The 20,312-nt window shown below is 52.3% G+C and overlaps 1 protein-coding gene and 1 long non-coding RNA gene across 2 annotated transcripts in view; one reads left to right on the forward strand and one right to left on the reverse strand.

Moving 5' to 3' along the window:
• Window positions 1-2,739: 2,739 nt before the first annotated feature.
• LOC125625642 (uncharacterized) lies at window positions 2,740-4,869 on the reverse strand. Its single transcript, XR_007353610.2, has 2 exons — window positions 4,391-4,869; window positions 2,740-3,812 (listed from the first exon to the last, which is right to left on the reverse strand). It is a non-coding gene; the product is annotated as an uncharacterized LOC125625642 (long non-coding RNA).
• A 1,299-nt stretch (window positions 4,870-6,168) lies between these two features.
• Window positions 6,169-20,312, forward strand: part of LOC125625639 (T-lymphocyte surface antigen Ly-9) — a 34,945-nt gene continuing 20,801 nt past the window's right edge. Inside the window, 3 exon segments of the mRNA XM_075123004.1 lie at window positions 6,169-6,241; window positions 9,047-9,370; window positions 10,012-10,278. Coding sequence (XP_074979105.1) covers window positions 6,184-6,241; window positions 9,047-9,370; window positions 10,012-10,278 — 649 coding nt within the window. The 5' untranslated portion in view covers window positions 6,169-6,183.

A 20,312-nucleotide genomic window follows, 5' to 3' on the forward strand; every position in this document is an offset into this window, starting at 1 on the left:
TTGCGGGGTGGGGGGGAGGGTCAGAAAGTAATTCTTTATGGCAGACCTTGAGATGCAAAACATTAAAGCTTTATCGTGAGCGAGAAGGAGGGGGCGTTGTTATTGGGCCGGAGGCAAGCTTTCGAAAAGCTCTGGGGTAGCTCCAGGGCTGGTCTCTCTGCTCCTATAAAAGATGTGCCCTCCCCCACCTTGTCTCTCTCATGTCCCGGGACTGACGGGGCTGCAAGGCGACTGCATACCCAGCTTTGTCATTGTCCATTTTGACATGCAATGTTGACAGCGTAAATAGCCGTCAATCAACTTCTAATATGCTCTGAAGCAGCAGGTTTCTTACCCGGCCTAGCTGTACATTTCAATCGTTACTTTTGTGATGGTTGGCAGCATGACCCCCGTGCCCCAGGACCTGGAGAAAGAGATGGGTGTGTGTGTGTCACGGAGTCCCTGGGCGATGCTCTGGAACTGCTCCCCATGAAGTCAGTCAGGACTCTGGGGTAGTCGCCTTCCTGTGAGCAGCCTGTCTTCAGGACACACAGCTCACCCGGCTTCCACCTTCCTGGGTCTGACCTCGGAGCATTCAGCCTCCTCTGCCCCTCCGTGCGCTTCCCACAGCGAGTCCGCTCAGGCGGTGCTCCTGGGGAAGCCAGAGGGTCCTGCACCCCAACTTCGCAGTCAGACGTGACTCTCAGCCAGCCAGTAAAACAGAAGGTTTATTAGACGACAGGAACATGGTCTAAAACAGAGCTTGCAGGTGCAGAGAACGGGACCCCTCAGCTGGGTCCATTTTGGGGGGCAGTGAGCCAGACAACCAAGTCTGCACTTCACTCCATGTCCCAGCCAGCCCCAAACTGAAAACCCCCTCCAGCCCCTCCTCCTCTGGGCTTTGTTCCTTTCCCGGGCCAGGTGGTCACCTGATTCCTTTGTTCTCCAACCCTTTAGCTCTCACCTTGCAGGGGGGAAGGGCCCAGGCCATCAGTTGCCAGGAAACAGGGTGTCGGCCATTCTCTGTGTCCAGACTCCTGCACACACCTGCCCTCTAGGGCTCTGCAATGATCATACACCCTTACTCCACCCCCTAGATACTTAAGAACTGCCTAGGGGAAACTGAGGCACCCCCACACTATTCAGAGGAAACATTAAGAACAGTCCCACTTCGTCACATCTCTCCCCCCTTCGAGATCGAACTGAGCGGGGTCACTTTAGCCGGTGACCTGGGGAAGTTCGAAGCCACCAACGTTCCCATGGATGCCCCAGCATCTCTCCCATTCCTTGGTAGGAGTTACACCAGGCCCTTCCAGTTTCACACCCTCCCTTAGGTCAGGGGTGGTCGATAGAACTCGCAGGCCGCATGTGGGAAGGTTTATGCAGCCCATGCCCTTTGGCCACCCCAAGAATGTCTCCCCATTGACCATCACCTTCTGCTCCCACTGGAGGTCCGAGGGGCCTGGCCCCAGGAAACTCCACACAGACATATAGGTTGGGGTCAGGAGTGGGAGCCCGTCCACATCCCCAACCATCTGGCTGACGGAGTCTATGGCCTTGGGACCCAGCAAGGGAGCTAGACACCGGGGCTTTTCCGTAGGGTCCCCCTGGTTCAAATCGTCAGCCTGCTCAAAGGCAGTGAGGTGGGCATCCACACCCCCCCCTCCTTAACCAGGGGCAGGAATTTAGTCTCGAGGTTCCCTGCGGAACTGGCCCCCCGGGATCTATCCCCACTCACCCCGGGGAGGTCCCCTAGGCCTCTCCGCCCCACCACCGCCAGTTCATGCTGCTGCTGCTTCTGCAGCTCTTTCTCGGGCTCTCGCTGTCTCCCACGGTCCTCTTGCTCTCTCAGACTCAGCTCCAATCCCGTCCGTCTCGATCCCCCGATGGGGAACCTGATCGTGAAGACCCCCGTCTGGTCGGGGACAGGAGTCTTGGCGATGCCTGGCTCCCGCTCCAGCTGCTCCCAGATCCTGCTATAGCCCCAGTTGGGGTCAGGAATCTGTTCCTTAGAGCGGTCATCCTCCTCCAGCTGCACGATTAACTCTGCTTTGGTGAACTTTCCAACGCTCAACCCTCTCTTTCTGCACAGGGTTACAATGTCCTTCTTAAGGAGACGGTGACAGGCCATCACTCCGCTCCTCCCAAGTTGTTGTGGACTCACAGGCCCGTGTGTTCTCAGCTCCCCACGGTTTCCAGGGAGAACCCCTAGTGTGCCAGCCCTTCTCGAGGTCACCACCTCTTTGCCAGGGTCGAGCTGCAGACTCCTCCGCCCCTAAGACTGCTCACTGCAGTCCCCAGGGGGACCCCATTACTGCACAGTCCTTCTCGCTGGTCACACACTCCCAGGGGTTAACCGCCCCCCGAAACCGCTCCTTTCTGAGCCTTCAGCAGGCCTGGTCCTCGGCAATCCCCCTTCGTGTTACTGCTCCCCAGTCACTTACTGCAGGAAGCGCCATCCACGGGGTGCAGTACATCCCACCGCTGCCACCAGTTGTCACGGAGTCCCTGGGCGATGCTCTGGAACTGCTCCCCATGAAGTCAGTCAGGACTCTGGGGTAGTCGCCTTCCTGTGAGCAGCCTGTCTTCAGGACACACAGCTCACCCGGCTTCCACCTTCCTGGGTCTGACCTCGGAGCATTCAGCCTCCTCTGCCCCTCCGTGCGCTTCCCACAGCGAGTCCGCTCAGGCGGTGCTCCTGGGGAAGCCAGAGGGTCCTGCACCCCAACTTCGCAGTCAGACATGACTCTCAGCCAGCCAGTAAAACAGAAGGTTTATTAGACGACAGGAACATGGTCTAAAACAGAGCTTGCAGGTGCAGAGAACGGGACCCCTCAGCTGGGTCCATTTTGGGGGGCAGTGAGCCAGACAACCACGTCTGCACTTCACTCCATGTCCCAGCCAGCCCCAAACTGAAAACCCCCTCCAGCCCCTCCTCCTCTGGGCTTTGTTCCTTTCCCGGGCCAGGTGGTCACCTGATTCCTTTGTTCTCCAACCCTTTAGCTCTCACCTTGCAGGGGGGAAGGGCCCAGGCCATCAGTTGCCAGGAAACAGGGTGTCGGCCATTCTCTGTGTCCAGACTCCTGCACACACCTGCCCTCTAGGGCTCTGCAATGATCATACACCCTTACTCCACCCCCTAGATACTTAAGAACTGCCTAGGGGAAACTGAGGCACCCCCACACTATTCAGAGGAAACATTAAGAACGGTCCCACTTCGTCACAGTGTGGACATCTGATAGACAGCATCAGCCTTCAATGGGCTGTAATGAGATCAACAGCCTCCCGTGAGGCTCTGCAGAAAAACCCCTGTAACAGCTGCAACCCACTCCAGACAGGGAGGGCCTTTGTCCCCATCTAGTGGCTGCTCCACATCAAAGGGTCAGAGCCTCCTGCTGCTCCCAGATCTCTACCCCCCAATAGCTGATGCATTCAAAAGCCAGACCCGGATCCAAATCTGACAAGTGGCCCCTCCCTCGGCAATAGCCCAGTCACAGCCCCAGGGCTGAAGGTCCCGGCCACGAGGCGCTGGACACCATGATGTGGGAGGGTTTGGGCCCAGCTCCATAGGAAAAGGAACTGTCCCCTCCCCCAGCCCGGGAACAGCAGCGCCCCCTGGTGTTTGAGAGAACATGTCACAAGAGCTGGGGAGGGGACCTGGCCTGGTGTCCCCGTGATGCGGTCGATCTGGTCCTAAAGGCTCCTGTTCTTCTCTCTCATGGGGCAGGGTACGGCAGAGCAGAGGCAGGCGCGATGGAGCTGAGCGGGATTCTGGGAGGGTCGGTCACTTTCCCTCTGGGGATCCCAGCGGCAGAGCACTTCGAGAACGCTGGCTGGATGGTAAACACAAACAGTTTACTAACCGTAGCAGCAGGGCAACCACCCAATGTCGTTCTGATAGACAAAAAAAATTACCGCGGATGCATGAGAATCCTTGACGAGAGCTACTCCCCACAGATCACCCACCTGCGCATGGAGGACACGGGACAATACACAGCTGACATAAACACGGATAAAGTGTACAGTAAGTGTGGGGCCAACGAAACCCCGGTGGAAGCTAGAACCCGCCCTGCTCAGGAAGCTCCTCTGGGAGATCAAGGGCTGCAGGGTCCCAGCGTCTGTGCAGACTTCTTAGTGCGGTTGCTTCTCCTCCTCCTCGTTCCTGTCCCTGCCGCTCCCCCACATCCCAGCCCTGCCTTTCTGTTTCTCCTCTACAGCCCTTTCCCACTTGTCCTCTGCAGATACCTTCCCCCATCCCGGTTGCTACCCCATTGCTCCAGCCCCTTCCCTGAACACACACAGACCTGGTCCATCAGAAACCCAGTCTTCTCTTGGCATGTAGGTTTCCTTCACCCACCCCAGCATTTCATTGTTCATTCATCTTCTCCAGGCCCCACCCTGATCTCCTCACCACACAACTCCAGAGTGATCTTCACCCCAACAGAGCTGGTCAGACAGAATTCCCATCCCGCAGGACATGCTGGTATTTCTACAGCGGTTTTCCTTCTGCATCAAGAGGAAAAGTGGAAGGAGCAAAAATGTTCATGGAACAAAACAGTTTGAAAATGTTCGATTCAGAAAGGAAAATTTTCAACGTTTTCAATCAAAGCAAAAGTTTTGTTTCAAAGCTTTGATTGGTTACTTAGACGTTTCAACCTACCGTGCCAATAAAATGGTGTTTTGAGCGGAAATGTCCGTTCAAAATGAAACGGTTTGTTTCCAAATGTAGCTTTGGAAAATTAAAAAATTCCACTGAAATGGACGATTCCCCCTGGAAAATATCAATTGCAACAAACCCACATTTTCCAACAGAAAAAAAATTCACTGGAAACTTTTGATCAGCTCAGACCCCCAACAAGCCTACAGGCTGGGCCTCCCTGCAACCCCCAATCCCCTAAATGATCCCTTCCTTCCGTCTGCCCCCCACTTCCTAGTTGTGACAGCATCACACTTCCCCACCGCCCCTGCTCCAACCATGCTGCAAAGATGCAGAGAGCTCCCCGCCCTCTTCTTTCCCCAGCAGTTCCAGGCAGCAGCTAATAAGATGCTGCTGTGATTTCATCCTGTTCCACGTTTCTCTGCACCCCCCGCAGAGCAAGGACCGGAGCCAGCTATCATCTGTGACTCAGTGACCTGCGTGAATGAAACCTGTAACTACAACCTGAGCTGCACCGCCAGGGATGGGGGGGGGGAGGGGGAGAATGTGACCTACAGCTGGACTCGCCCAGCAGGGGGTGCTGTGGTGTCCATTGGACCCATTCTGACCATCTCCCAGAGACCCCGTGGTGCTCACCTGGCCGTCACCTGCACAGCACAGAACCCCGTCAGTCACAGCTCCACAACGGTCTCACCAAACGACTTTTGTGCAGGTAACTCCCTTGACAGCAAGGTGCTGCCCAGTGCTGACGCAGAGACAGCTAGCCTTGTGTCATGGTCTTTGTGCCTATCCCAGGCCTTTGACCCCAAACCGAATCTGCCACCTCCCACTCCACCCCAGAAGCCACCTCGCTGCAGATTTTAGCCTGTAACCCTGCCAATCAGGGAGCAGGTTGCACTTGATTTGTCTGTATCACCAGAGCAGCCTCTGGCAGGGCCCAAGGAGAGCCACGCACAGGCTGAGATATTAGGGGGGATGTTGGGGGGAACCCCGAGAGGTTTAGTTCTTAATCACTCCTGATCTCAAACACTGACTCACTTAAGGGACTGTATCAGCTCACCTATCCCCTCCCCCAGCTCTGACAATTCCTAGCATGGCAGGCTCTCGGATGCAATAGACAGAACTATCCAATGACGCAGGAGCCATGTCCCTTTCAGACCCACCCGCTGCCCCTTTCAGCCCTGAGCAAGGCCCATGAGAGGAGCCTTCCCCAAACCGGCGCCCTGGGCTTGCATTGACCAAAGGCGACATGACCCCTCGCCAGGAGCCTGGCTGGGTGTAGTCCGGCGCTCAGAGTGACGCACCCTGCGGGCTTTAGGGAACTCAGCTGCTTCGAGTTCATTGCGCGACTTACCACAAAAGGAAAGAGCATCTCGCGGGGGAAGTTGCAGAGCTGTGGGGTGGGTCATTTCTCTGCAGCTCCTCGGCACCATCAGGGATCGACCACTCAGGAAACCCTGCCGGCCAACCCGCTCTGGCTCTGTTCAGTCAGGACACCCATTACATGGACTGACGGCCGCCCGCTCTGCCTGCCCCTCGCTGTCAGGATGGAGGGGGCTCTACGGCCTTCCCTTCTCTTGCTCCTGTTGGTTTTACAGCGCGGCGGTGAGTGATCTGTCTAAATTCCAGGGCAGGAAATGGTGGCAGAGACAGGGCCATCATTTCGGATTTCGGTGGGGGAGAAGGGGGCACTTTAACCGTGATTCCAGAGCTACTTGGGCACCTGAAAACTCTTGGTTTTTTGCAGATAATAACTGAGGTACAGTGCTCCCGTCAGATAATAGTTTCTAATTCCTCTATAAAGAAAGAAAATTTAATAAATATTAGGCCCACTCAGCTCTAATACTAACATGTTCTGGCCTCTTGTGTCAAGTCACTTAAGGGACACTGGTTAGGTTTAAAATGTTAATGTATATTCTTCCTTTGTTACTAACTCTTGCATACAACTCTTGAAACAATGGTAGAAAAACCTAGAGGACTTTCTATCTCTTTTTTGCAGTTCATCAAGCTTGGAATAGACCCTTTAGCTTTTGGAAACATCCTATTAGGGGAAGGCCCTGTGAATTTAGATTGCACCTGCCTCCCGCTCTAGGGGTGTGGCCCCACTAGAAGTAATAGACTAGAAAATGGCTTTAAACAGGAGTGAAACTGACACTTTCAAGTCACTTTCAGAGTATTGCCAACCCCAAATGTTCAAAAATCATGAGATTGGCTTTAAAATAATCCGAGTATATAAAAAATAATAGACTTGGTGGGTTTTTTCTTTACATTCTGCTTTTTGAGCCTTTAAGGTGCACGGGGGTCACATTTTGAAGCTCCCTCCACAGCCACAAGAGCTAGAAACTTCATTGTTCTTTAAGAATGAAGGCTGAAATCATCACATATCGCTTGACTCCAGGTGCCGGAGTTTTAAGGGAAAAGATATTTAGCATGAGACTCATGACAAACTCATGAGAGTTGGCAACACAGCGTTCACTTCTCTTGAAAGGCTAGTCACTTTCCAGCAGGGTCTTCAACACAACACCCCACCTTCCCGTCTGACCTCAGGTCAGTGCCTTAGGGACAGTGTCTCAAAGGTTTTCAGGCACCCAAGGATGCAGCCAGGCATCTAGTGGGGTTTACAAAGCACCGGACCTTCTAGGCACTTTTGAAAATCCCACTCCGTGCCTAAATACCTGTGAAAGTCTGGCTGTTAATCTGTGTGTGCCTCAGTGCCCCATCTGTACAATGGGGATAACAGCCCTGCTCTACCTCATCCAGGGGCTGTGATGGGAGGCGCTCAGATACTGCGGTGATGGGGCCACATAAGTACCACAGGTAGAGTGGGAACTTCTCTGTACCACTGCGAGCCCTGCCCTGGGGTTTGGCCCCTTCTTTTCACTTATGCCCCGCACACCTTCCTCTGTTCTGAATGTAGCCTTGGCTCAGAGGGCTTGGCTGTATTTCTTCTGAGTCCCCTGCCTTCTCTCCTCAAACCCCCACCCACAAAGGGATTCCTGTTTTACAGGTTCATCTGACCACTTCCAGGTCCTTCATTTAATTACCAGCCATTTCCTATCTTAATCACCCTGCCTCTGTTTGGAAAGAAAACACTGACCCCCTGCCGAGGGACACAAGCTGAAAGAAACAGCTCTCTGCAGAACTCACAATCCAGTGAAGAGCTCCCCCTGGGAGCACACCTCCTCTATGAACCTCAGGGGGATGGCAGCACCCCATTCCCTACCTAATCGGCGCCCTTGGACAGAGAGCGTCTAATGCACCCCCTGAAAAAAACTGGGGGCTCCTCATCTCCCACTGACCACAGGAGGTGCACAAAGACGGGATGGGCAATCTGGGGAATTTATGGAGCATTGGGAGGACCACCTCAAATCCCCTGCAAAGTTAGGAGGGAAATGGGGGCCCCCACAAATAGCCCCTGCAATGGGCCTGGGAGACTCATGCCCCCTCCCCAGCCAAAGGCGGCTTTCATAGAATCATAGAATATCAGGGTTGGAAGGGACCCCAGAAGGTCATCTAGTCCAACCCCCTGCTCAAAGCAGGCTTTGCTGGGTCTGCCCCAAGCTCCTGCCCCCCAAGGCTCATTGGGGAGCACTGTAGACCCCTCCTCTCTGAGCCTAAAACGCCTGCACCATACCTTAGGCAGGTCCCTTCCCCCTAAGGATCTAAAACCTCCCCACACTCAGAGCAAGGTGCAAAGTCACCTCTTCAGCCAAACTTCCTTCACTAGCCCCCAACTCAGCACAGTCACTCCCCGCTCAGCTCGGTCCAGTGGGGATCATGAAACCACCCGAGCCTGCTGGGAAGGGAGAAGGGAAGCAAAGCTGTCTCCCTTACTCTTGGGATGTGCTCAGATACCAGGGTGCTGGGCACCAGTGTAAGAACCCCCGGGAGAGAGACGAGTGGGTAAGGGGAGAGGCAGACTCAGCCGCCAATGGGCTGCAACAGGATCATCAGCCTCCACTCAACCTGGGCAGGAAAAACGCCTCTGAAAGCCTGTAACCCGCTCTGGCACAGGGCAGCTCTCCGTCCCCCTCTAGTGGTTGGATCACAGCAGAGGGAAAGAGCCTCCTACTGCTACAGGATCTCAACCCTCTGAGTTCGGACGTGTTCAAAAGCCAGATCCGGACCCACATCTCACAGCTGGCCCCTGGCTCTGTAATATCCCAGCCCCAGGGCTGAAGGCGCACAGCCATGGGGCTCTGGACACCAGGATCTGAAATCTGGGAGGGTTTGGGTCCAGCTCCAAAGGAAAGGGTACCGTCCCCTCCCCCGGCTGTTCTCTGGCCCGGGAACAGCAGCGCTCCTGGTTCCCGGGGGAATGTGTCACAAGGGCTGGGGAAGGCACCTGTCCTTTGATGGGGCGTGTGGTCGACCTGGTCCTAAAGGCTCCTGTTCTCTCTCGTGGGGCAGCGTACGGCAGAGCAGAGGCAGGCGCGATGGAGCTGAGCGGGATTCTGGGGGGCTCCGTCACTTTCCCTCTGGGGATCCCAGCAGAGCAAGTTAAAACTGCTGCATGGACACGAAACACAAGCAGCGCTGTAGTAACTGTAGCAGCAGGAAACCCCCCCAATGTCCTTGTGTCGGACCCATCCTACGAGGGACGCCTGAGAGTCCCTGCCGAGAGCTACTCGCTTCAAATCACCAGCCTGAGGATGGAGGACACGGGCACCTACAGCGCTAAAATCATCACAGCTCCAGGCATCATCTACAGACACTTCCTGCTGCGCGTGTTCAGTGAGTGTGGGGCCGATGAACCCCGGTGGAAGCTGGAACCCGGCCTGCTCAGGAAGCTCCTCTGGGAGATCAAGGGCTGCAGGGTCCCAGCGTCTGTGCAGACCTCTTAGTGCGGCTGCTTCTCTTCCTCCTCATTCCTGTCCCCTCCACTCCCGACCCCCAGCTCCGCCTCTCTGCCCGCTTCTCCTCTGCAACTTTCTTCCCCTGCCCTGGCTGCCGCCCCACTGCTCCCACCCCACACGGTCCTGGCTCCTCAGAAACCCAAACTCCTCTTGGCACGCGGATTTCCTGCACCCAAGCCAGGGCTCACCTGCCCGGCCGCTTTCTGCAGGCCCCACCCCCATCTCCCCAATTCCACCAAAACCCCATTTTCTGATGGAAACCCCTTTCATTGAGGAATTTCAACTAGCTCCAGGCTGGGCCTCCTGGCCAACGCTTCTCCAGCACCCCCAATCAATCCCTCCCTTCTTCCCCCCACCTCCAGCTGGGGCAGGGTCTCCCCAATCCCCTGCCCCTGCTCCAACCGTGCTGCGAGGAGCCAGACAGCTCCTTGCGCTCGGCTTCCCCCAGCACATCCAGGCAGCGGCTAGCAAGATGCTGTGGGAATTTCAGCCCATTCCATGTTTCTCTCCCCCGTGCAGAGCAAGTACCGGAGCCAACTATCCTCTGTGACTCAGTGACCTGTGTGCCCGAAACCTGTAACTACAACCTGAGCTGCACCGTCAGGGATGGAGGGGAGCACGTGACCTACAGCTGGACTTGCCCAGCAGGGGGCGCTGTGGTGTCCATTGGACCCATTCTGACCATCTCCCAGGGACCCCGTGATGCTCACCTGGCCGTCACCTGCACAGCACAGAACCCCATCAGTCACAGCTCCACAACGGCCTCTGCAAAGGACCTTTGTGCAGGTAACTCCCCTTGCAGGATGCCGCTGGCCAGCGCTCACGTGGGGGGAGCTGGCATCGGGTCGCTGCCTTTGCACCGGTCCAAAGCCTTTGATACCAAATGCAACCTGGCCCCCTGCAGCCCCAGAAGCCACCTCGCCGCAGATTTAACCTGTCAACCTGCCAGTCAGGGAGCGGTTTGCACTCGATTCGTCTGTCGCAGGGTCAGTGGGGAGCAGCCTGGGCCCAAGGAGAGTCGTGCACAGGCTGAGATACTGGGGGGGGGGGGGAACCCCGAAAAGTTTAGTCATTAAACACTCCTGATCTCAAACACTGACTCACATAAGGGGCCGCATCAACCCCCCCCCCTCCCCCCGGCTCTGAAAAGGCTCCTACCTGGGAGGTAGCAGGGGGAGGGGCAGAAACATCAGCGCAGGCTGCCCAGGGGAGGGGTCCCAGCCCAGCCCTGCACAGGTGTGATAAGCGGCTCACGGGGGAGGGGGAGCTTAGGGTGGAGCCAGCGGAGCGAGGGTCTCAGAGTGGGGGAGCGAGGGTCTCAGAGTGGGGGCCCAAGGGGCTGTTTTGGGTCCCGTTACCTCACTCTGCTCCGGAGGAGTCTGAGCCGCATCAGAGCCCCCTGGGCCCCGCTCTGGGCACTGGGGGCAGGACGCGGCCTCTGACTCTGATTCCCCAGACGGGACACCGGCGCCGAGGTCAGCGGGGCCAGGCCCAGACTCAGCCCTGTTCACACAGCGTCTCCTCCTGCCCCATAAGGAGTGGGGGGCAGGTTCCCAGGCACCCCGACCCCTTCCCCTGCTTTGCTCTTGGGGCATTGGCGGTTGCCCCCTGCATGAACTGACGCCATCACCTTTGTTTGTTTAGCTCCCACATCAGCCCCGGCCTCCTCGCTGTCCTACTGCCACGTCAAGGGGCTCATCCTGCTGCTGGTGCTGGGAGCCCTGAGCGCCGGGATCATCGCGGTGCACGTCCTCCCCGGCAGGGACCGGAGACGGGACTGAGAGCACAGGGGCTCCCACTGTGGCAGCTCATCCCGCCTGGGTGTTCCCCAGCCCGCCAGCCCAAGGGATGCTCCGGGGGGACACTCGCTTGCACCTTCATAAGGGTGGATGTCACTGAGTGGGAGGAGGGGAAGTATTGGGTCCCTCTGTGTGGCGGGAGATGTGGTGGAGAATCAGCCCGGCTCAGAGGTGCCCTCTGGCAGCCACAGACAGCACAACAGGTGCGCCTGCCTCAGTTTCCTTCTTTTTGAAAAGATCCCAGTGTCTAAACGTACCCCTTCCAGGGGCTGGTTTATAGTCCCAGAGTGTAAACAGTCCCTACGTGCCCAGCCCACACCAATCCCCCAATCCAGAGCACACTGCTCAGTCCTCATGGCTGCTCCAGCGCCTGGTTCATCCCAGGCCCTTCCAGGCTTCCCAGACCTTTCCAGGCCCTTCCCAGGCCTCTGCACTCCACAGGGTCATGATCTTGGTATCTCTGGGGTAATCCCGCTAGTGGCATCATACTCACTGCGGGGTTTCCTTGGGGCCCAGGCTCAGTCACCATCTTCCCTACATTGCTCCTGCTCACACCCGACCCGCATTTGTGTCCCTATCCCAGCTCTGAGCTGCCAGCCATGGGGAGGTACCTTCCATTCCTTTGCGCATTCCTTTATGTAGCAGAGAACCTGCAGCCCCCCCGGGATGCAGGGCCAGATTCTCATTCACACCAAGCCTCCATTGTGACGGGTTGGGTCACAGAGACCACCTTGGGACTGTCACCTGATGTGCTGAGACGACCTCTGAGCCCATTTTCCCCGGCAGCTTGGGACTCCAGAACCCTGCCTTGTCGAGCCAGACATGCCAGCCTGCTGCAAACCCAGACCCAGGTCTGATCCACGCACCCAAAGTTGCAGACTTAACTGATAGAGAGATATACACAGCTGTTTGCTCCCCCAGGTAGTAATTACTTACTCTGGGTAAATTAATAAGCAAAAAAGAAAAAGAAAGCTTAATATAACTTTCGCATGGATTTTTCAAAAAGTGGAGAGGAAAATAAACTTCTCTCTGCTCCACTGGATTACGAAATAAGGGGAATATAAACTAGCTGTTACTAAGGTTCTGCGGTTTTCACTCTGGGGTGTTTTCTGCACGCTCATTTTTCTGTTTTTTTAATTGAAACACACGTAAAAATGTTGAAGGGCTCTGTCTTCAGACAGGCTTGTCTTTTAAAGCATTTATTCCTTTACAAAACTTAATATAACTTTCACTTGTATTTGTTAAAAAGCAGGCGAAGAAGCAGCCTTCTCATCTCTGATCCACTGGCTTACAGAGGCTGTTTGTGCTGACGGTGGCTTTGCTACAAAATCACGCTGCTTCAAATTGTCCTTACTAAAAAATGACCCATGTTAGTCCAAAACGCAGGGGGGAACTTTTTTATCACTATACATTACTTTTATAAACAGGTTTTCTGTGTTTTTTACCCTGGGTTGTTTCTGCGTGCTCACTTTTTATTGACAGGTTTCAGAGTAACAGCCGTGTTAGTCTGTATTCGCAAAAAGAAAAGGAGTACTTGTGGCACCTTAGAGACTAACCAATTTATTTGAGCATAAGCTTTCGTGAGCTACAGCTCACTTCATCGGATGCATACTGTGGAAAGTACAGAAGATCTTTTTATACACAGAGACCATGAAACAATACCCCCTCCCACCCCACTGTCCTGCTGGTAATAGCTTATCTAAAGTGATCACTCTCCTTACAATGTGTATGATAATCAAGTTGGGCCATTTCCAGCACAAATCCAGGTTTTCTCACCTTCCGCCCTCCCCCCCCCCCATCCCACACACACAAACTCACTCTCCTGCTGGTAATAGCCCATCCAAAGTGACCACTCTCTTTACAATGTGTATGAAAATCAAGGTGGGCCATTTCCAGCACAAATCCAGGTTTTCTCACCCCTTCCCCCCCCCCCCCCCAAACACACACACACAAACTCAGTCTCCTGCTGGTAATAGCTTATCCAAAGTGACCACTCTCCCTACAATGTGCATGATAATCAAGGTGGGCCATTTCCAGCATAAATCCAAGTTTAACCAGAACGTCTGAGCGGGGTGGAGGGGGTAGGAAAAAACAAGGGGAAATAGGCTATCTTGCATAATGACTTAGCCACTCCTAGTCTCTATTTAAGCCTAAATTAATAGTATCCAATTTGCAAATGAATTCCAATTCAGCAGTTTCTCGCTGGAGTCTGGATTTGAAGTTTTTTTGTTGTAAGATAGCGACCTTCATGTCTGTGATTGCTTGACCAGAGAGATTGAAGTGTTCTCCGACTGGTTTATGAATGTTATAATTCTTGACATCTGATTTGTGTCCATTTATTCTTTTACGTAGAGACTGTCCAGTTTGACCAATGTACATGGCAGAGGGGCATTGCTGGCACATGATGGCATATATCACATTGGTGGATGTGCAGGTGAACGAGCCTCTGATAGTGTGGCTGATGTTATTAGGCCCTGTGATGGTGTCCCCTGAATAGATATGTGGGCAACTGCTGAATTGGAATTCATTTGCAAATTGGATACTATTAATTTAGGCTTAAATAGAGACTGGGAGTGGCTAACTCATTATGCAAGATAGCCTATTTCCCCTTGTTTTTTCCTACCCCCCCCCCCCCCAGATGTTCTGGTTAAACTTGGATTTATGCTGGAAATGGCCCACCTTGATTATCATACACATTGTAAGGAGAGCAGTCAGTTTGGATGAGCTATTACCAGCGGGAGAGTGAGTTTGGGGGAGGGGGGGCATGAGAAAACCTGGATTTGTGCTGGAAATGGCCCACCTTGATTATCATGCACATTGTAGGGAGAGTGGTCACTTTGGATGAGCTATTACCAGCAGGAGAGTGAGTTTGTGTGTGTATGGGGGTGAGGGGAGGGAAAACCTGGATTTGTGCTGGAAATGGTCCACCTTGATTATCATGCACATTGTAGGGAGAGTGGTCACTTTGGATAACCTATTACCAGCAGGATAGTGAGTTTGTGTGTGTGGTTTTTTGAAAAAAAAGGGGGGGGGGGCTGAGAAAACCTGGATTTGTGCTGGAAATGGCCCACCTTGATTATCATACACATTGTAAAGAGAGGTTTCAGAGTAACAGCCGTGTTAGTCTGTATTCGCAAAAAGAAAAGGAGTACTTGTGGCACCTTAGAGACTAACCAATTTATTTGAGCATGAGCTTTCGTCACGAAAGCTCATGCTCAAATAAATTGGTTAGTCTCTAAGGTGCCACAAGTCCTTCTTTTCTTTTATTGTAAAGAGAGTGGTCACTTTGGATGGGCTATTACCAGCAGGAGAGTGAGTTTGTGGGGGGCGGGGAGCGGAGGGTGAGAAAACCTGGATTTGTGCTGGAAATGGCCCAACTTGATTATCATACACATTGTAAGGAGAGTGATCACTTTAGATAAGCTATTACCAGCAGGAGAGTGGGGTGGGAGGAGGTATTGTTTCATGGTCTCTGTGTATATAATGTCTTCTGCAGTTTCCACAGTATGCATCCGATGAAGTGAGCTGTAGCTCACGAAAGCTTATGCTCAAATAAATTGGTTAGTCTCTAAGGTGCCACAAGTCCTCCTTTTCTTTTTATTGAAACGCCTATGCAAAAGGGCAGAATGAAAAATTGTTTCTTCACATAGACTGGTTTTTCAAAGTGGTCTTCTTCTTTTCTAATCAACCAACTTAAAAAGGCTGCTTCAAATTGTTCTCACTAACAGCATAGGGGAAAGCTTTTAAAAACTTTTTCCTAGTCAGGGTTTGTGTTTAGGCCTGGGGTGCTTCTGCATGCTTTTTTTTATTGAAACGTAGGCAAAAGTGCTAAATGAAGAGATGTGTCTTCATACAGGCTTGTCTTTTACAGTGTTTATTCCTTTACAAGACATACTATAATTTTCACCTCTGTTAAAAAGTGGGGGAAGAAACAAACTTCTTCTCTCTGATCCACTGGTTTACAAAATAAGGGGAATATAAACTGTCTGTTACTAAGGACCTGTGGTTTTAAAGCTGGTATCTGCATGCTCTATTTTATTGAAACACACCTGTAAATAAAGGGATGTGTCTTCATATATGTCATAAATATAAAGGGAAGGGTAAACACCTTTAAAATCCCTCCTGGCCAGAGGAAAAACCCTTTCACCTGTAAAGGGTTAAGAAGCTAGGATAACCTCACTGGCACCTGACCAAATGACCAATGAGGAGACAAGATACTTTCAAAGCTGGAGGGGGGAGAAACAAAGGTTCTCTCTGTCTGTGTGATACTTTTGTCGGGAACAGAAAGGAATGGAGTCTTAGAACTTAATAAGCAATCTAGCTAGCTATGCGTTAGATTCTGTTTTGTTTAAATGGCTGATAAAATAAGCTGTGCTGAATGGAATATATATTCCTGTTTTTGTGTCTTTTTGTAACTTAAGGTTTTGCCTAGAGGGATTCTCTGTTCTGAATCTGATTACCCTGTAAGGTATTTACCATCCTGATTGCAGCTTCCGAAGGGTGGATGTCACTGAGTGGGAGGAGGGGAAGTATTGGGTCCCTCTGTGTGGTAGAAGATGTGGTGGAGAATCAGCCCAGCTCAGAGGTGCCCTCTGGCAGCTGCCGAGAGCACAACAGAGGTGATTACAACAAGAATCAACAGAGTTGATTCTTTTTACTTCAGTTAAAATTCTTCTTTTCAGAAACTGAATGCTTTTTCATTGTTCTTAAGATCCAAGGGTTTGGGTCTGTGCTCACCTATGCAAATTGGTGAGGATTTTTATCAAGCCTTCCCCAGGAAAGGGGGTGTAAGGTTTGGGGAGGATTTTGGGGGGAAAGACATTTCCAAGCGGACTCTTTCCCTGTTATATATTTGCTAGACGCTTGGTGGTGGCAGCAATAAAGTCCAAGGGCAAAAGGAAAAATAGTTTGTACCTTGGGGAAGTTTTAACTTAAGCTGGTAAAAATAAGCTTAGGGGGTTTTCATGCAGGTCCCCACATCTGTACCCTAGAGTTCAGAGTGGGGAAGGAACCTTGACATGGTGGCAGAGCGGTGGGATTAACTTGAAATCATTTTGAGATCAATTTGAGATTTTTTGAACAAGAAGCCCAGATTTTAAAAAGGGAATCTTTTTTTCCTTTGGGCTGCTGGAAAGCAGGTTTTCAGCTGAAAGCAGTTAGAGTTTTTTTGTCTCTGCTTGGGGGCCAGAGCAGAGACAAAAGGGAATTGTCTTTTGTGAGCTGGAGTTTTCTCTACCTAAAGGCAGGGTAGTTAACCTCCTGCAGGGAAATTCACAAGTCTTCACAGACCTGAAGAATTTTTTTTTTTTTACCTAAGCGCAACTAGAGGGGTTTTCTGCCTATTTGCCTGGAGACAAAGGTGTTGGGTTTGGTTTTTTTTAAGGATTTTTCTGTAGGCTGACAATCACTATCAGAGAACATAGGTATCCGGTTACAGCACAGCAAAATTTTACAAGCCAAATTTTTTTGTTTGTTTTATTTCTAACTCCTGGGTGTAAAGTTAGTTAAAAACAGAGAGGCAAACATGACAGAGCCCCAAAACAGAAACAGCCAAAGAGGCTGCCCACAGGAGAGCTATGGAGGCAAAGGAAAAAGAAACGGAGGAAAAGGAAAAAGCCCAGAGGCTGCCCGCAGGAGAGCTATGGAGGCAAAGGAAAAAGAAACGGAGGAAAAGGAAAAAGCCCAGAGGCTGCCCGCAGGAGAGCTATGGAGGCAAAGGAAAAAGAAATGGAGGAAAAGGAAAAAGAATGGAAGCATGCTGAGGAGGAAAGGGAGGCTGCTCACAGGAGAGCTATGGAGGCAAGGGGAAAAGAAATGAATCATACACTGGAGATGGAGAAGGCAAAGGCTCAGCAGAATAGCAATCCTTCTCCAGGTACCGCTTCAAATCCCAGGAAGTTCCCCACCTACAAGGCAGGCTATGATACCGAGGCTTTCTTAGAAAACTTCAAAAGGGCCTGCCTTGGGTGCAGCGTCTCTACAGACCAATACATGGTAGAGCTGAGGCCGCAGCTCAGTGGACCCTTAGCTGAGGTGGGGGCTGAAATGCCGAAGGACCACATGAACAAGTATGAACTGTTTAAAACCAAGGCGAGAATCGGAATGGGGCTAACACCCGAGCGTTCCCGTCGGCGGTTCAGAGCCCTAAGGTGGAAACCAGACGTGTCATTTACCCGACATGCCTACCACATTGTGAAACATTGGGATGCCTGGATATCAGGAGCAAGCGTTAAATCTCTAGAAGATTTGCCCTTCCTAATGCAAATGGAGCAGTTCTTAGAGGGTGTTCCTGAGGAAATAGAAAGATACATCCTAGATGGGAAGCCCAAAACTGTAATCAAGGCGGGGGAGATTAGAGCCAAATGGGTGGAGGTGACAGAAAAGAAAAAAGCTGGTTGCAGTTGGAGCGGATACCAGAAGGGACAACCTCAGACCACACCCTACTATCAGGGGCAGCCCAAGGCCCGAACTACCCCTCAAGGAACCCTGCAGACACCTTATCGTCCCACCACCCCATTCTCCAGCAACCCACCTCGCCCCAGTGACCCGTCAGCTGGACGATGTTTTAAATGTAACGAGCTGGGGCACGTGAAGGCCAACTGCCTCAAGAATCCCAACAGATTACTGTTCATTGCACCAGAATCACACCAGAGGTCCTCAGGCCCAGATACCTCCCAGATACCCTTGGAGCAGAGGGAAACTGTGAGTGTGGGCGGGAAGAAGGTCACCGCGTGGAGGGACACCGGAGCACAAGTGTCAGCTATCCATGCTTCCTTAGTGGACCCAAATTTAATCGACCCAGAGATCCAAGTGACAATTCAACCCTTCAAGTCCAACTTTTTCAATTTGCCTACAGCCAAGTTGCCTGTCCAGTACAAGGGCTGGTCAGGAACGTGGACTTTTGCAGTCTATGATGATTATCCCATCCCCATATGCTGTTGGAGGAAGACTTGGCCAATCATAGAATCATAGAATATAAGGGTTGGAAGGGACCCCAGAAGGTCATCTAGTCCAACCCCCTGCTCAAAGCAGGACCAATTCCCAGTTAAATCATCCCAGCCAGGGCTTTGTCAAGCCTGACCTTAAAAACCTCTAAGGAAGGAGATTCTACCACCTCCCTAGGTAACGCATTCCAGTGTTTCACCACCCTCTTAGTGAAAAAGTTTTTCCTAATATCCAATCTAAACCTCCCCCACTGCAACTTGAGACCATTGCTCCTCGTTCTGTCATCTGCTACAATTGAGAACAGTCTAGAGCCATCCTCTTTGGAACCCCCTTTCAGGTAGTTGAAAGCAGCTATCAAATCCCCCCTCATTCTTCTCTTCTGCAGGCTAAACAATCCCAGCTCCCTCAGCCTCTCCTCATAACTCATGTGTTCCAGTCCCCTAATCATTTTTGTTGCCCTTCGCTGGACTCTCTCCAATTTATCCACATCCTTCTTGAAGTGTGGGGCCCAAAACTGGACACAGTACTCCAGATGAGGCCTCACCAATGTCGAATAGAGGGGAACGATCACGTCCCTCGATCTGCTCGCTATGCCCCTACTTATACATCCCAAAATGCCATTGGCCTTCTTGGCAACAAGGGCACACTGCTGACTCATATCCAGCTTCTCGTCCACTGTCACCCCTAGGTCCTTTTCCGCAGAACTGCTGCCTAGCCATTTGGTCCCTAAATCATGTGAAGCAAGCCAAGAGGGTGGGAACGGTCACCCGCAGCCAGGCTAAACAAGCCGTCACAGCTAGCTCTGTTCTGGAAACTTCTACCAGGACCCGGTCAGAGGTGGTGGACCCAGACCCCAGGCCAATGTCTGCAACAGCAGTAGTGGATCCAGTCCCAGAGACCCAGACAGAGCCAGTCCCAGAACCGGAACCAGCAGAACAACCAGCACCAGACCCATTGCCAGCACTGAACCCAGTACTTGCAACCCCAACACCAGAGGGCCCCACCGAACCTGAACCGGCAGCAGCTGATAACCCTACACCAGAGGCTCATCCGGAGCCTGAACCCCAACATAGTGCACCAGTGGAGAGCGGTTCACAGTCAACAGAAGCAGCCCCATCCCCTACATCGCTTCCAGAGGGACCAAGCCTAGGTCCACAATCCAATGAGGAACTGATGTCTCCAGCATCCAGGGAACAGTTCCAGACTGAAGCAGATGAAAGCCTCCAAAGAGCTTGGATGGCGGCACGGAGCAACCCACCGCCTCTCAGCTCTTCTAATCGATCCAGATTTGTTGTAGAAAAAGGACTTTTATACAAGGAAACTCTTTCTGGTGGACACCAGGAAGACTGGCATCCTCAGAGACAGTTGGTAGTTCCAACTAAGTACCGGGTCAAGCTCTTGAGCTTAGCCCACGATCATCCTAGTGGCCATGCTGGGGTGAACAGGACCAAAGACCATTTGGGGAGGTCATTCCACTGGGAGGGAATGGGTAAGGATGTTTCTACCTATGTCCGGTCCTGTGAGGTATGCCAAAGAGTGGGAAAACCCCAAGACCAGGTCAAAGCCTCTCTCCAGCCACTCCCCATCATTGAGGTTCCATTTCAGCGTATAGCTGTGGATATTCTGGGTCCTTTTCCAAAAAAGACACCCAGAGGGAAGCAGTACATACTGACTTTCATGGATTTTGCCACCCAATGGCTGGAAGCAGTAGCTCTAAGCAACACCAGGGCTAAAAGTGTGTCCCAGGCACTAGCAGACATTTTTGCCAGGCTAGGTTGGCCCTCCGACATCCTTACAGATGCAGGAACTAATTTCCTGGCAGGAACTATGGAAAGCCTTTGGGAAGCTCATGGGGTAAATCACTTGGTTGCCACTCCTTACCACCATCAAACAAATGGCATGGTGGAGAAGTTTAATGGAACTTTGGGGGCCATGATACGTAAATTCGTAAATGAGCACTCCAATGATTGGGACCTAGTGTTGCAGCAGTTGCTCTTTGCCTACAGAGCTGTACCACATCCCAGTTTAGGGTTTTCACCATTTGAACTTGTATATGGCCGCGAGGTAAAGGGGCCA

The sequence above is a fragment of the Caretta caretta genome, chromosome 24 (genome assembly GCF_965140235.1).
Source record: "Caretta caretta isolate rCarCar2 chromosome 24, rCarCar1.hap1, whole genome shotgun sequence".
Lineage (NCBI taxonomy): Eukaryota > Metazoa > Chordata > Testudines > Cheloniidae > Caretta > Caretta caretta.